The sequence below is a fragment of the Mycteria americana genome, chromosome 2, assembly GCF_035582795.1.
Source record: "Mycteria americana isolate JAX WOST 10 ecotype Jacksonville Zoo and Gardens chromosome 2, USCA_MyAme_1.0, whole genome shotgun sequence".
NCBI lineage: Eukaryota > Metazoa > Chordata > Aves > Ciconiiformes > Ciconiidae > Mycteria > Mycteria americana.
The window spans coordinates 15,496,088-15,512,816 of NC_134366.1; the positions used below are offsets into that span (position 1 = coordinate 15,496,088).

Here is a 16,729-nt window from a genome sequence, read left to right on the forward strand (position 1 = left end):
AGCTACTTCTATCAGCTGCTTAACAGTTCAGCATTCAATACATTCTTGTCATGTACACAGCCACGCACAAAACACGAAGTGGATAAAACAGAAAAAAACTGTGGGCAAAATGAGTCAATTGAAACCAGAAGCTGAGCAGACCCCTTTGTTTTCTTTGAAGTGATACTTCATTCAGAAAAAGATCACACTGGATTTAGCAATTACACTGATGTCTGCAGGATAACAGTACAGATCAGCAATTGTGTTTGATAAGAATGGAAGGAAAACCCTGGAGAACCAGGTGGGAGACAACAGAGCTTGCACTCCTTAGGACTGTATCAGTGCAGGCAGAAAAATCTACAATTATTCTTGCAAAGAGAAAAATCCATGGGAACTAACAATCAACCCCCCTCTCCTCCCAACCCCCCCCCCCCCCCCCCAAGAAAGCAAACCCACACCTACTCACACAATATACTTATTTTAATCCCTTTTTTCCCAGGTCACAACAGCTGAGGCTGTTTTAGACAGTCAAGAGACAGCTCTGCCTGGATAGCCTAGAGGTTTCTCTTTAGAACTCTGCTCCCCACTCCATTTAGATGGGGAAGAAAACAGCTATGACAAAGCTGTACCTTAAGAGGAAGCTGACTATTACATTCCTCATCGCCCGCAACTCTAGGAGGCTGAAGACATTTTTCAAGAAACCATTTCCCCTGAGCTACATTAAATTCCATTTGGAAAAAAACCATCCACGCAGTCTTGTGTACACCTTCCCATAAAGGCAGATCCTCTAACTATCTGTCTCAAAGAAATTTGCAAACAGTTGCTTCTCCCTTCAGCAAGGGAGAAGAGTTTCGTGGTTTTCTTACAGAAAGAAAATTATTTCAGCCTTTTTTTCTGGTACTGAAAAAAACAAAATTCCTGGTTCAGACAAATCAAAGGCAGTGCTCAAATTCTCTCGTAATAAACAAACTCAGATTCATTTAATGTTTCTGTACTAAGAACAACAGCGTGTTCAAAAGGCCTTTCTCCTGCACCACACCAAGCACTCTGCTTCACAAATCTGAACTGGAATCAGATTCCTGTGGAAATTATATTGGTATCCAAAGCTCAGAGCTATGTTTTTATTAGAGAAGTGCTTCCCAGCCTTGTCAAATGAGACGGTAACACAGCCATTGAGTAAGATAATTAAGACTGAACACCTCTTCAGTTGCTATTTGTACATTCTTAGCAACTTCTGAGAGGAGAAACACCATCAAATTGTGGGAAAAGGCATTAAAACTAACACCACACACATGCTACAAGGCAGAAGGTGGGTTTTGATCTTGTAGTCAAAAAGTTCTTTGGAAAGAGTACTGAACCCAAGGCCTGGTTCAACTGAGAACTGAAGTAGTAAAATGGGGACAGAGGGCAAGTCGCAGTACTCACATGAACCGCAACAGCCACTGATACATACTGTGTTTCTTTAGGTACGTGACTGACAGCCATATCACAGACCTTTCACAAAAATAAACAGGTAGTCTGCATGCTTGCACTGTACAATTGTAGATGACAATACTTTCAGGAAAAGGGATGGATCTATCATTTACACAATGAAGTGAAGAAACTCAACGGGACAGCTTTTCCAGCCACTGTCACTGAAGGACATACTTTGAGCTCAGTGTCTGATCCACTTCTCTGCAAACAGATTGTTTGGCCTTTGGATGAACCAAAAGTGGTCACAAAGTGAAGAGACAGACAAAATGTAGAAAGCAGTTTCCTCTCTCCCACCAAAACGTATCCTCAGGAACAAGATCAGTAACTGATTTCAATAAAAAGCCTAAGATTTACCCTAAGAAGTTCAACACAATCATTGTAAACTGACCTCTTCTTGGCCTGGTATCCAGAATGTGGGTGCCATTATAGAAGCATAGGCAGTTCCGCCTGGACTGTTACGCAGCACAGCTCCTAAAATGTGTTAGTGTCACCTCCCCAGGACTTTGGCAGTTGCAAATTCAGACCCCAGTCATATTTCAGTTTTATTCCATGAAGGGTAAGAAATAACGATGAATAGTTCCAGCCATTTTCACTTTTTCTGCGCTTGGAGAGGAGCACTAGCAAGCACAAGACTTACATGCACAAATGCAAGCTTGATGGACAGCAAGTTGAAAGAAAAATTCTCTTCTCATTCATAGCACATGTGCATGTACTCTGGATTCCAGTGCTGACACACATTCAGAAACATGACACTGACGTAGAATAAAATGGAGTTCCACAACTCGTCTAAAACTCAAGAGGGCTATATTGACACTTTAAAGAGAAAAAATAAACTGAAGGAAGACTTAATATATTTTCCTTTATAATCTAAACTAATTTGTATATCCTAGCATATATCCTATCACTTTAATCCTCTGATATACTGCTTGAACAGAGACCCAGGCTCCAGCAGTCCCATCTCAAGTAAGTAATTTGGTGTTACTTCTCTGACAAACCCCAGTGGTACACTGACTTTTCCTTCAAATCTTTTGTTTAATCTCAGGAAGTCTCTCACAAAGTTTTCAATGTACACTTCAAACCAATTCAGAACGGGATCTATTGTTTTAAGTAGTAATTTTTGCAGCAGCATTTGACAACAGATTCTTGGCATTTGTGCAGACCTGCCTTTTCTTATTTTCAGATAAGGTATTTCCTTCACCACAAGATGCATCTTGGTTCCAATTTATCGACTATGCAACTTAAATGTTCTTACTGACCAAACTCACTCATTCTCACTTTAAAATACAGAAATGTGTGTTGCTAATTCTGTCAAAATTAACGCTATACCACACTGAATTTCTGAGAATGAAAGAATAATAAGTAATGAACTTTTCTTTTTTCCTAGTCTTAGTCTAAATGAGCCAGGTTTTGTGCAGTTGACTTTTCTGAAGCAGGATACTTTTATGCAGATAAACAGATCAAATGGAGTTTTCCAGAATGACCAAACACACGGCCAAGAGCATTTGGGTTTAGCTCCCATTATTAACAAAGCATCCCACATACACAAGTAATTATTTAAATAAAAAATAAACATTAATCAAATGTTTTAAAAGTATTAGCAAAGAAATGACTGTACATAGATGTGGAAGAGACAAGAATTCCTCCTATCAAATTTCTAACTACAGTTAGCACCAGATACTACTGGGAAGATAAAGATAAGAGAAGTTTCTCCTGGAGAGACATTCACCATGTGCCCAAGTTTCTTTCCCTTGAGAGTCAGGAGCAATGCCTACCTGTAACAGAAAACAGATTCTAGTGACAGAGCCACAACAAACAATTTGCTGGACACTTTTGTTGCAGTTTAGAGGCTGCAACACGGACCTGCAGGCTGTACTCATCCTGTCCAACTTTAACAGAACCTTTGACTTCTGCTGACTTTAGCACTTAGGATGTATTTTCACAGTGAAACAAATATTTCAAAGTTTACTTTACTTTTGTTCCACACCCAGAGCAGAGCCTGTGGGCCCAAAAGGCAGCCCACTTCCTTTTTAAATCAACTGATGTGGCTTCAGGAAGTAAAAGATAATACCTCTTCTTACAAAAGAAATGGTCTCACTTAGGTATCACTTAGGATCTCTCTCAGTGGGATCTTCAAAAGATTCGAGAAAGTTATCCTGTGTATTTCAAGTAATTTGGGAAAGCTAAAAGAAAACCAGATTTTAAAAAAAAAAAAAAAAGATACACATACACACACCCCGCCCCAACAGTGTCAGAGTGAAGATTGGGTTAAATGTGAATTCAGTTTAAGGTAAGTGAAGAAGTCTCAGGGACTTTAGTAATGGTATGATTCCATTCCTCCTCCCCTCCACACACACACACTCCCCCCAGTAAAGCCAATTAAGTAGGAACTAAGCCTTTCTTCCTACCACATCAGTAAGGCAATAGTGCTGCTAGTTCCAGCAAAGCTCCCAAATACTCTGCTCATAGACTGTACTGGCCAACAAACAATTAGATCATTCCTGAATTCAAGAAATACCCAGAAGCAATTTTGCATAAGCGTTATTTTCTTTCAAAGCACAATGGAAAAGTTGGCATGTACTGCATTTACCAGAACTGTAATCTGGTTTAAAGCATGGGTTTATTTTTAAAATCTTCAGCTCTCACCTATAGGCTATTCCAGAACCCTGTGAATCAGCAGATAGTTACTGTTTATTGGAAAACTTCCTTCTTTAAGTCACCTTTACTTCCTCTCAGTACTTCACAGAAAGTGTGAAAAGAACTACACCATCAGCCTTTGCTATAGGCATCTGTCTACAACTGTCCGGAATCTAGAACACAAAGTATTCAGGATACAAAACTGAATTTTGATATATAGACCTCTAATAAATCAAATATTCTACAGACTACAGAAAATTTAAGTAAATAGCAGCCACATAACAGACAGCTTCTTTCATGTATTTACAACATACTTAGCATCATGTCATGAGTTTAGGTATGCTTTTTTCCTTTGTCCTCTTCCAGATACTCATGGCTCTTAAAGCATCTCAAATAACCAGATGTTTAAAGGAAATCAGACACTACACAGGTTAAACAACATGGTTCTATTAAAAACTATCTTTAACCATGGCACTCAGTGACAGCAATACAATACTTTTTTCCACAAAGCAACTAATATAAAAATATGCCATAAAATCATCTGTAGACTAGTATGCTAGTACATACATGTAATCATAACATTCTTTTATAAACTCTTTCCTGAGATACCTTGGGTTGTTTGATTTTCTTGTATTACTGGATGTGTTATCTTTATGATTCATCTAAAACAATTGTAAAATATTTTATATGTGCAGGACACTCAGTAACATGTAAAAAGTAGTATGTAATATACAGCAAAGAAACAGCTCTTCGAAATTATGCGCTTTTTTACTTCGTTACATTTTTTTTTAACATTTGGCTCCTTGGGAGATGGAAGGGAGCAGCATGAAAAACCTGAAATTAGAGCTATGAATTGACAAAAAGCAGGAAAGCATTTCAGGAATGTTAGGAGTTGGAATATAATATAAATGACACAAAGAGAAAGCCATAATTCATGTTGGCTATGTATTGCCTTATAAAGCAACTGGACATATTTTAGTCAGTTCACAGTATAATAAATATTTTTACTAATCTGTTTTGGAAGAGCAAATGTCTTTTAGGGTTTCAAGCTCCTCTATAAGTTTCTTGTTCTGAACTTCTAGCACTGCAACACGACTCTCCAGACATTTTATGTATTCTTTCTTCCGACGTCGACATTCTTTAGCAGCTTCCCTGCAAAAAGCAGAAGTAAAAAGTGCAAACAAAAAAGCCATTTGCATGCCATTAGAAAGCTCAGCAGAGTATGGAGACTACGACAGAATTCCAAATTTTGGAATATCTCCCAAATCAGTCTGAAAACACTAAGCAAAACTGGGTTCCACAAGGGCCTCAAGTGTCTCTTTCTCAAGTTCATATGGCAATCTGTAGAATTGCTTCCTCTCATGCCTTGATTAAAGTTCATAATAAACGAGGTCCAAATGAAAGACAGTTATTCTGCTTTATGACAATAAAGATCTTTGAGGGCCTTGAGTTCCTCAATGAGAGTCTTGTTTTGGTTTTCAAGCACAGCCACACGATTTTCGAGACATTTGACATATTCTTTCTTCTTTCTGCGACATTCTCTGGCAGCTTCCCTGGAACCAATACAAGGCAAATGACTACAGGAACAGCCACAATATGGCAAAGACTGGATAAATTAAATTACCTGCAATCCCTGCGGTTCCACAATAACAACAACAACAACCAACAACAACAACTGTTGGATTGGACAAACAGAACAGCAGATAACAGCAATAAGCAATAACACGGTTAAAATACAATTCAAAACAACTAGAACTTGAAACAAATTCAGCATCAACAAATACAAAGTGGAGTTAATACACAGAGGAACTGAGAAAAACAGCAAGTAAATGATAACATATTGACTTGAGTTGTACTAAACATTAAGACCGAAAGCAGCATTTCTTCTTCCAGTCACATTTCATTTTGTGTGTTTATCAGGAGTAGTATCTTCTGCAATCAAAATCTTAAAACCAAACTCAAAGAATTTACTTTCAGAAAATACAAGCATAACACTACTCTCTTCAGATAAAAAGCTACATGCCAAGCTTACAACCTGCTGTAATTTTTTTACCTTAATGTAACAATCTACAGTAAAATTTAAGTCCAAACAAACACAATTTATCAGCATTTCAAAACTCTCCACCTGGGCACACTTCAGCCACATGCGTCTGGGGTTTTTTTTGTTGCTGGCAAATGGCAGTCTGGAGCCATTCTCACAGCTCTGCTCAGAATTCTGTTATATTAAAGCTAAACAGTTTGGGTAGTATTTTCAGAAGTATGTGACTGAACGAGCATTCAATTCCAGAAGAAATTTTAGAAGTACTGGGAGTCCACTCCTTTAACATCTTGAAACATGATAAATTGTCAAATTGTGAGACTGTAACTTTCCGGCAAGTTATATGAGAGATAGCATAGATGCTAGTTTTAAAACTGAAGAGAAGAAAAACAAAAGGAGGCACAACAATGCAGTGATCCTCATGAGTAATTTAAAATAAAGGACAGGCATGAGAGCAAAGCAATACCATGAATTCAATTGTAAGGCAAGGGGCTATTCAATGTATTAGAGATCTGCATAGCAGACTATTTCCTCTATTAATCTAACTGCCATTGAGAGCGGTGGCTATGCATTTAAAAAAAGAAAGAGTCCCCTAAGAATAGCAGGAAGAATGCACGGAGAAAGACTGGCATTTACAGCATACAGTCAAGTCCATGCCAACTAATTAAAAAACATACAGCCACCTCACACAATATGCCTCACAAAATGACAGAGGCACTGCACAATAACTTACCCCAGTAGCCAAGTATTTAGGAAAGTCTATAATTATCATTCCATCCTAGAATAAGTCCTCTTCACAGCATCATTAATGGACAGCTGCTAATGAGATCCTCAGATATTTTCCTAACCAATTCTTTGCTAGCATGTTTCAAAATGAACAAACGCATACTGGTCATTTTACTGTTGGAGGAGGGTGTGGCTTGGTGCGTGTGGAATTCAACAGTAAGTACACCTCCAGCTCATCACAAAAATTATCAGAAAGGGACTACACTAATACTGATTTCTGAATTATCATAATATTTTGGAACTAAAAATCCATGGTGATAATGTCAACTCTAACTTTCCATAGTTAGCAGCCAATACTCAATGCTGTAGGGATGTGGGATGACTGACAAAGAATTCCTTGACTTCCCTTTGTCAATCGCAGGCAGTGTTCATGACCTTAAGAAGAAAACTTCATTAGAATGTTTTGGGGTTTTTTTCGCAACACTGACTATTAATTGTTATATAGTCGTACCTGTTTTTCATAAGTCTCAGCTCTCTCTTGCGAGTTGCCTCTTCTGCCAGTTGCTGAGGGCTATGCAAAGTCCCTGGTGAGGCTGCCATTACCACTCCCTGAGGTAAGGTAGTAGTGGGAGTTCTAATCTGGTAAGCTGGCATGTCTCCAGTGGCAGCTGTATAAAAGAATCATATTTTAAACTTTATGGCAAAAAAGAACTATGCAGAAGTCTCTCTAGAAATAACAGATTTCTGTTGATATGTTATCCAGGATCCCTGCTACATAAAATATTTCACAGGCCTGCAATGTCACAACGCTATTTGTTATCTTACTAGCGTTTATTTCCAAGCTGTAAAATAAGTTATCTAAATTGCTCTAGCACGTGGCCCCACTAGCCAGACAGACTGAAGCCTGTGAAAGCTTCCACATGGCTCTTTTCAGACAACATAGGGAAAGCTGTTTGAGAAACACTGTCAAAGCATCCACACTTATTTCCTGTTTGCACAATCCCATGAAAAGATGGTCCTCTGTTGCAGCCACTGAGGTTTATATGCTACCCCTGTCCTCTAACAGAGGCTTCAGGAGTCAACTTGCTTCAGAAGTCAACTTTCTCCTCCTTCCCTGTGACAGCAACAGGACCAGTCTTACTGCCTCTCCTGCCTTTACAGCAGCAGTTTGGCAACCCTTGGAAAACGAGTGACAGCTGCTGTTGCCAAAATGAAAAGGAACAGACAAGTGCTCATGGTGAACAAGAGTTATGTTCCTTGAGCAAGAGGACCACAAATAGGATGCTGCAGCATTAGCGGGCAAGAGGAGGTAGTGGCGGTTGCACAGGAAGGGGTGTAGCTACACAGTAAATCAGAGTGCAAAAGTTCAGATTCAGCTCCTAAGCCTACCAGTTTTGAGCTCTCCCCAGGCTAAATGCAGATCTGAAATCCGACATGTTATTTGGAACCAATACCTGATAGTCTCACCTCATTTCTGTATTTTGTAGGAACAAAGTACCTCAATGATGTACCCCAACTTTAAAACACCGTGGAAGTCCTAAGTACTTATGTCTTGTCTGACATAAAAAACCAAAAACAAACAAAAAAGTATCCCTCTTCAAATTATAAACAAGTATTTACCTATTCCTTTCCATAAATGTTTTATATTATCACAGAACAAAACTTCAAATTTTATCATTAAAGCAATTGAATATAAAAGATGAAATTTCAGGGGCTGTTATGTTATACTGAATTTATACTTTAATTCTTTAAAGCAATATTCAAATAATGGAAAAACTTAACTTGGAAAAATTAAATGTAGATAAAAACACTTTGGGGAGGCTGATGGGTAAAGCAGTAAAGAGACATCAGTCAAATACAGGGGGGAAAACCCAAACCCTAAACTTAATAAAAAAAATTACTATTATTCTCATTAAGTTAATGCAGGTGCTTCACTATAGGATCAAGCTGTGTTTAGACTACAATTCCACAGCCATGTCCTGAAATCATTATCAGCTTAAACACTTTGCACCTCCCCCCTCTCTCGGTCCTGCGGGTAAAAGTGTGGAATTACAAGATGAACTGGACCAGTGAACTGACCTGGGTTACGGATAATCCCCTGGGGATGGGGGAGGGAGAGAGAAATCAGCCCTGTGAGCACTAACAGGCAGGCACCACGAACACAGGGCTTGGTGGTCTTGTACATCTACAAGAGAATTACTTAACCCCTTCTTTAAGTTCTCCATATCTCTTAGCAGCCCCAGTTATGTCAATGGGATGATACATTGGCTCACTATTTATAAAAATGGAATTTTAGAAACTCTTCAGGCTCACCTTCATGCTGGCCACATTACATAGATTTTATAGACTCTATGGTAAGAACTACCTTTTCCCATCTCTCATCACTAGGTTAAAACAAAGAGATGTTATCTTAGTTTGCATTAGCTACAATGAATTATAAATCCAAGTGAACCATTTTGTGGATCAAGTCATGGGGAAAGACCCATAACCCAGGTCACCTCAGCCTGGCAAGACCAACTACTTTGTAGTCTTTGTTTGATTTACACTCAGATGTTAGCTAACAGGACTTAATGCTGCTGCTGCTAAGAGGACTCAGTGTGATAATGTACCTGCAGCATGGCTCAACAAAAGTGAGTCCCTATCTCAGCTGGGATCAGCAAACACCACTGTAAGTAACAACATGTTGCGTGAATAGTTTGAGCAGGTTCCAGTGGTGTCTGTCCCTGCCTAACAGTTGGCTCACTTATAAACCTACCACCGTGGTAACAGAGATAAATAACCATTTTGGTGGTATAGACCTTGTAAACCCAGACACTGCAGTTAAAAAAAAAAAAAAAGCATAGCATTGACAAAGTATCTTTTAGTTGTGCAGTAGTATGTGTTTTACCATACATTATTGCAAATCAATTATTTTGAATTCTGCAAAATTTTTTGTATAGTATCTCAAAAGGTTACAATAAAATACTGTTTCCCCAAAAAAAGACATTGGGAAAGATGAAACAGGTTTTAAGCAGGGGGGATAAAATACCCCTGAAAAAATTAATAGTTAAGTCTAGTAATGTATCTACATATTACAGAGAAGGGTACCTTCCATTTCAGCATCTGAGTCAAAAATCCCACACGCCTTGATCCAGACTGACAAACCTCTGTGGCCATTTCTAATGAAACTCCATGGAGGTTTAAAGTAATTCCTAACATATCAGACATAGGACGGAGACTGTTAACAAAGCAACAAACCTGGAGATGGTGTATTTCCCTAACACACTGCCCCAGGTCATCTTTTTTTTTTTTTTCCCCTCTTATCCTTAAAATTGCAAGGCAGTAAAAAGTCACTGAAAACCTGAAGCTTTGAGCTGAGACTTACAAAAAGGAAATTATTAACAGGAAGACAAACAAAAAACCAACCAAAAAACCAAACCATATTTGGAAGAGTACAACTAACCTTGTAAATTAAGCTCTGAGAAATTAAAAAAAGAAAAAAAAACCACAACCAAACCACCCCCAAAAAATCAACCACCTTGTATCAGCAGGTTCTTGGAAAAAGTAACTTGCTGAACACTAGAGAGCATCCCTGCACTTAAATTCTTTCAGTGACTATCCAGGAGAAAAAAAGCCTGATGCATGCTATGTATTAGTATGTCTATTCCCCCCTTCTGTGAGTCATAATGATTGGACTAGATTATCAAAGGGTTTTTAACTTCACCACTGAACTGGCTAAACAAGGCATGAATCATTATCCCTTTGAGCATTAAAAAAACACAAAACGTCGACTTGGAGAAGATACTTATCTTTGGTTTAATGAAACAATAAGTACCAGCAGTGAGCAGCAGCACGTCGGTACCGGCTGCGAACTGGTTAACATTACAGATCTGCCGGAGGCAATTGACGAAGCAGAAAGGAACTGACTAAATCGCGGCATGACTTGGAGCTGACGTCAATGTGTATCTTGTTTGGAGTTTAACTTTTCCAGTTCCCTACTGCAACACGATTCCAGGAAATCTAATGACGTCAGCCTTTTGAACTCAATTAACTGAGGAACAGACCATTTTAACAGCAGAGGAGAAAACAAGCAGGCGTTACAATGCTTAAAATTATTGCTCTCTCAAATTTGTTTGCATCCAGTATTTTCTTTAATAATGAAAGCATAGGGTTTATTTACACTACAGAAACAATGCACACCTTTCTCTTACAGCTATGCTTAAGCCTATTTTAGCTATCAAATCTGAAATGTTTATTGCTAAACAAAAAAGCAGTGTCATTTTTACAAAATAAAAAACAATTATAAACATAGTAACATATATGACTATCTCCAAAATAAAGAAGCATTTAAAACAAGAGTGGTGGATTTTTCAGCAAAATCCTGCATCCAATAGTAAAGATTAGTTATCTGAATCAATCTGTGCAAGAACTCATGCACTAACAGTGATTGTTCCCCCAAATAAAACTGTTAAAATTGCCCTGAAATCCTACACTGACTAGATATAACCAGAAGCTATTTGCACCAGTTTTGAAAGATGAAAGAGTTACAGCAACAGGTTCAAAAGAAAATGTCACAAATACTAATGAAGCACTGCTTAGACATCCAAAAATATCATGTAAAAGACTAAGAAAATTTTTACCTGTTTCATCTCCTGTTACAGCCATGATCAGCTTCTGCACACACGGTTCTCCTGTTCCTCTCAGAGCTCAGTGTGAACTGTTCCAAACTAGCAAGCATGTGCAGGATTACAAGCAAGAGCACTGACATCACAGTGACCTCACTTGCTTACCACTGTCATTAATATGATCTGTCACTGGAACAGCTCACTGGAACTGCAGCCCAAAGAACTCCTTTTCCAGTAAACCTTCTTTTTTCTTTCTCTTCCATATTTCTATAAGCCTAGCTTTGTTCTTTATCCCTGAATTATTCATAAAGCTACAGAAAGCACACACCACAAAGCTGGCTGTAAAGCAACACCTGAAAATTCACAGCACTGACTGAGAAATTAAAATGTGGCTCCAGAATTCATGAATGAATCCGAAGGACAAAGTCATGATTGGATAGAAAATAGGGAAATTTTAAAAAGACGTGCAATTGTTTTGATTGGAGCAGTTCCACTAAAAGGTAGAGAACTCTGTCGGACAGACAGGCAAGACAGGAAAGCTTAATAAGCTGTAACAAATAGGTAAATGAAAGGCTAAAGCTCCTTGCTTTGGGGGGGAACCCGCAACCCACTCATTTAATTTCAGTTAAAAGCTTCAGAAAAGGTTGAAAAACTCTCTAACAAAGTAAGTCAGCCTAAAGCTAGTGATTTCAGATGCTGTAACAGGCAGAACAGTAACTCTGGGTAAGGGCTACCTCTCCCCTGTTCCCTCCTTTTTCAAAATAACTCCAAGAGATCTTTGTTTTAATTTTTATTTTTTAAAACTAACAAAAAAATCTCAGCTCTAACAAAGCTACTCCTTATTTACATCAATTTAAATGAAATTAGTTTCAGACCAACAGTCCAGGCACTGGTCTGTATGTAGGGCATAGCAAACTTTTACGGCCTTTGTCTGTAATAAATAAATTCAGACTGGTAATTTGTCAACTGTGAAACTATGCCAAGGACAGCAATAATGGAAGCATCAATGCAAAAAAGGAGCACCCTGTGATTACAGGACCACTTCAGGATCATATGAACAGAAGATCAGAACTGAAGCATGCAAGAAATTCAAGCCACAGATCTCAAATATCACTGTTCATATCACTGACTATATTACAAAAAACACACATAGATCCCAACAGAATGATTTTTGATACAACTTTCCTACACTCATTTTCACTAATAATTAAACATATTATTTTGCTTCAGCTAGCAAAAAAACCCCTTAGCCTGTATTAGGAAACTGTCAGGACATCAGAACTGCCTCTTATTTTGCCTATGAATGTAAACGTAGCGAATGAAGTATCACTCAGTTGGATCAACACGTTTGGCACTTTTATACTAAACCTTTTTCCCCATCACAGGTTATTAGAAAATATCAAGCACAGGGTTTACGTGATGCCCCCATTATTACATGAGATTCATCAACAAATCCTTTAGAAAAAAAATATAAATACATAAGCTATCTGAAAGATTCTGAAAAAGATCTTTTCTGCCCTAGGACTGATATTTGGGGTTTGTTTTGATTTTTTTTCCGTCTTTTACTTCTATGATTACTACAAATAAAATTTATATGCCGTCTACCCAAAATCGTTACAAAAATATACATAAGTGGAAAGATTACTAAGCAGAATGTTGTTTTCCTATTATAATCTGTGCTATCGCAATATTAGGTGAATGGTCAACTACAAAGCGTACGTAAGTGACAAATGTTCATAAGCTATATTCCTACAGACTTTCTAGCATCGGCAAGATGACCTGTAGTAAGGACATATTAGACACTTGTATATCCAACTAATTCCATTGTCTCACTCCATCCTGAATAACTCAGGTTTGTTGACGATATGCAATTATTATCATAAAGAGATCTGTATTACTGTAAACATCCTCAGGTGCTTTCATACTCTTTTAATATACTCTTTTATTAAAGATTTTTTTTTTTTAAGGTTTTCCAGTATCAATAGCGTGTATAAGTTGAAACCTTTTATCTTCTCATCTTCTCTGAGTTCATGCTCACTTACTATTCCCTTTGTATTTTCCCTGTATGTGTTACATAGCATTGTTCTTCTGTGTCAACAGCTATGAGCATCACTAAAGCACTGGACTTTGGGCAAAAGGAACAGAGAATTCCAGAAAGTCAGCTTCTCTGAGCATGGACAGAGAACAAATCAATTTAGTTAAAAGTATCTAGAAGCTTCCAGAAACACGATATAGCAGGTATTCAGTAACCATCTCTGAATCCATTTTGAAAGTTTTCATCACAGGCAAGACCCTTAATGGACTATACCATCAAGTAGTCAAGCCCATCACTGAGACTGAATAGGGAGGTTACAGGACAGCCCCATCAGAGGACAACACTGTAATGAAGAGTCTGTAAAGGAAGGCCAGTCAAATTAAATTCCCAAGCACTGAAATGCTGCCAGATACAATCCCTAAGTTCTGTGCTTCTTCACAGACTGGGGAGGTTTCAAGAAACAACTTGAGGAGCTACTCTCTCTGCCCACCCCACCCTACCCCGAAGCTCTGAAGAATCAAAGCGATACATACAAAATACTACAGTCAACCTGGAGAGACAGAGAAATCCTCTAATTTAAGGGATGTGTACACACGTGTATAGAAAATGTATTAGATATACTCAGAAAACATGCATTACCAGAGTGGGAAATTTGTTTGGGGGACAGCCAAATCAGGGTCTTAAGGTTTTGCTAAGAATGTATTCATAATAATATTTAGGGAATATTGCATGATGCAAACTAACATTTTGGCTAAGGGTTTTTCATATTACAGTCTTAGAGCTTCCTTGAAATGCTTCTGAAAAGTCTTGGGAAGACAATGTATTTCACCAAAGAATTAATCAGAGGCAATGGAAGAATTCAAATTTGGTATTCTTATTTAGCACTGTCTCAACAAGTTCTGATATCTACAAGCTATTAGCTTTATTTACATCCCGGGCTTTCTTTACAGCAAAGGGAGAGAAACAGCCACTTAAAGACAGAACTTATTTCAAACATCCATATTAGGGCAAAAAAGGCCCCTCAACCTGGACTTCACCAACTATCTCAGATATCTGTGTCTACATTTAGTCGCTGACTCTCATCCACTCCATGAGTACATATTTAAAGTCTTCCTAGCTCTTCTCATGATTTCAGATAGCTGTTTTGGCTTAAGAAAGCATTCATACAGCCCTCCCTCCCTACTTCTCTGTACCAATTAAAAAAAAAAATATTCCCTATATCCTCCATGGCAGCCATTAATTTACTGTCTCCATATAGAAATCTCTTCCCCATTTTCAAACATTTTCCTCAGCATAACCCAAATATCAACCCTACTTTCCCTGATATCAATAAGAATCCAAGATACCTTTGGTTATCAGTCTCCCTCAGCATTTCCAAAAGGCTGGGAACAGTGGAAGGAAAAAAAATCCTGCATAAACTACAGTAACGTTCCAGCATTCACTATTCACAGCCCAATTCACATGTGTGCGTGTTATAGAACCTACAAAATGTTCTTCTGTGAGAGAACTAGCTTCAGTAAAGGATCTCCTTTCTAATAACTACAAGAGTCGTAAGTTGCAAGGAAATTCTACCCTAAACATATCCAAAGAATTGCAGAACTTCTGTTTTATTAAGATTGATTAACTGCTGAAAAAAACCAAATTCGTTTCATACATTAAATGATATGCACCCTCAGCATCTCATTTCAATCTATAACAGCACCTTTACTGCAATTAAACATCTCTCTCAGTCTGGACAAGAAAATTCATAGCAGAAAGTTATTTTATACTGTTGTTTCCTCCTCATAACTTTTTAAATCAAAAGTGGCAGCTGCTTTACTGAGCAGAGAAACTGAGTCTCCTCCTAAGACTGTCTTTCATCTTGTTATGCATAAATATTTTATTTAGTAGTGCAATAATGTCAACACAAAATAAAAAGCCTTTTAAGAAAAATTGTTTTATATGAAAAAACTAAAATGCAGTAGGCTAATAAAATATACCTTGAACAACAACTTGGCTTCCAGGAACAAAAAACTGTTGTGTGCCATCAGGTGATTGTCCTGCATACTGCACAATGGTAGCACCTGGCTGAGGAGCTCCTGAATTTGTCATTGTTAATGCCTGTAGTCCATGGACACCATCAGAGGCTGGATTAGAAATCTGGATTGTACCACCTTGAGTTATAGTAACTAAACATAAAAAGAAAAAGAAAAGTTAGGCAATAGAAAGAGATGTAACACACGTTAAAAAGCATATCTCCCTTTTTAAAATAAACATTGTCTGATAGGACTCCTGGTCCTCTCCTTGCTTAAAGATCAATTGCACAAAAAAACTTAAATAACGTTTATACGGATTTCCACAAATATAAAGCCTGTTTTGTAGTACATGCCATGTGCATAACAAATAAAAAGCAGTGTTCACACGTTTGATCGCTACGCTTCCAGAAATATTAACTCTCCTAAAATAAATTTAATACAAGAAAAAAGAAAAAAATAGTAGCTCCTAGCCACAGAGAATCATTGTTGGTTTAAACACTAATGTAAAAAAGTTACTTTAAAAAAATAATAAAAAGCTATGTTTATCGACTCCCACAAAACAAATACAAAGCCATCTAGACAACGGAAGAGCAAGTCTTCTGACGCTCACAATCCTTTCCTTAGTGTGAGAGAAAGTCTAGCCCAACTATGTTTTTCCAAGTTGTACAAAGCTGTAAAGAGTCCAATACTTATGTAAAAAGAGAAAGAGAACAAAGTTTCCCCACCATGTAATCAACAATATGAAAAACACAAATATACTATCCCGATTAAAAAATTCAAATTGTGTTGCTCACCATAATTAAATATTTAGACAAAAATCAAATTCCTTAGAGAAGTTATTAATTGTATATTCCTTTTGAAATTAGCATTGTCTTTGTTAAGAGCAGAAATATCATAGAATCATAGAATGGTTTGGGTTGGAAGGGATCTCAAAGATCATCTAATTCCAACCCCCCTGCCATGGGCAGGGACATCTTCCCCTAGACCAGGTTGCTCAAAGCCCCATCCAACCTGGGCTTGAATACTTCCAGGGATGGGACATACACAACTTCTCTGGGCAACCTGTTCCAGTGCCTCACCACCTTCACAGTAAAGAACTTCTTCCTTATATATAATCTAAATCTACACTTTTTCAGTTTAAAACCATTATCCCTCATCCTATCACTACACTCCCTGATGAAGAGTCCCTCCCCATCTTTCCTGTAGGCCCCCTTTAAGTACTGGA

At 37.8% G+C, this 16,729-nt stretch overlaps 1 protein-coding gene across 18 annotated transcripts in view; it reads right to left on the reverse strand.

Moving 5' to 3' along the window:
- Positions 1 to 3,814: 3,814 nt before the first annotated feature.
- Positions 3,815 to 16,729, reverse strand: part of CREM (cAMP responsive element modulator) — a 37,887-nt gene continuing 24,972 nt past the window's right edge. For 12 of the 18 annotated variants that reach the window (XM_075492461.1, XM_075492451.1, XM_075492449.1 and 9 more), the window contains 3 exons: positions 15,469 to 15,657; positions 7,362 to 7,518; positions 5,104 to 5,639 (listed from right to left, as the gene is read on the reverse strand). In XM_075492461.1, the coding sequence (XP_075348576.1) occupies positions 5,495 to 5,639; positions 7,362 to 7,518; positions 15,469 to 15,657 (491 nt within the window). In that variant the 3' untranslated portion in view covers positions 5,104 to 5,494. The other 6 variants (XM_075492460.1, XM_075492450.1, XM_075492466.1 and 3 more) reach the window with 5 other exon arrangements.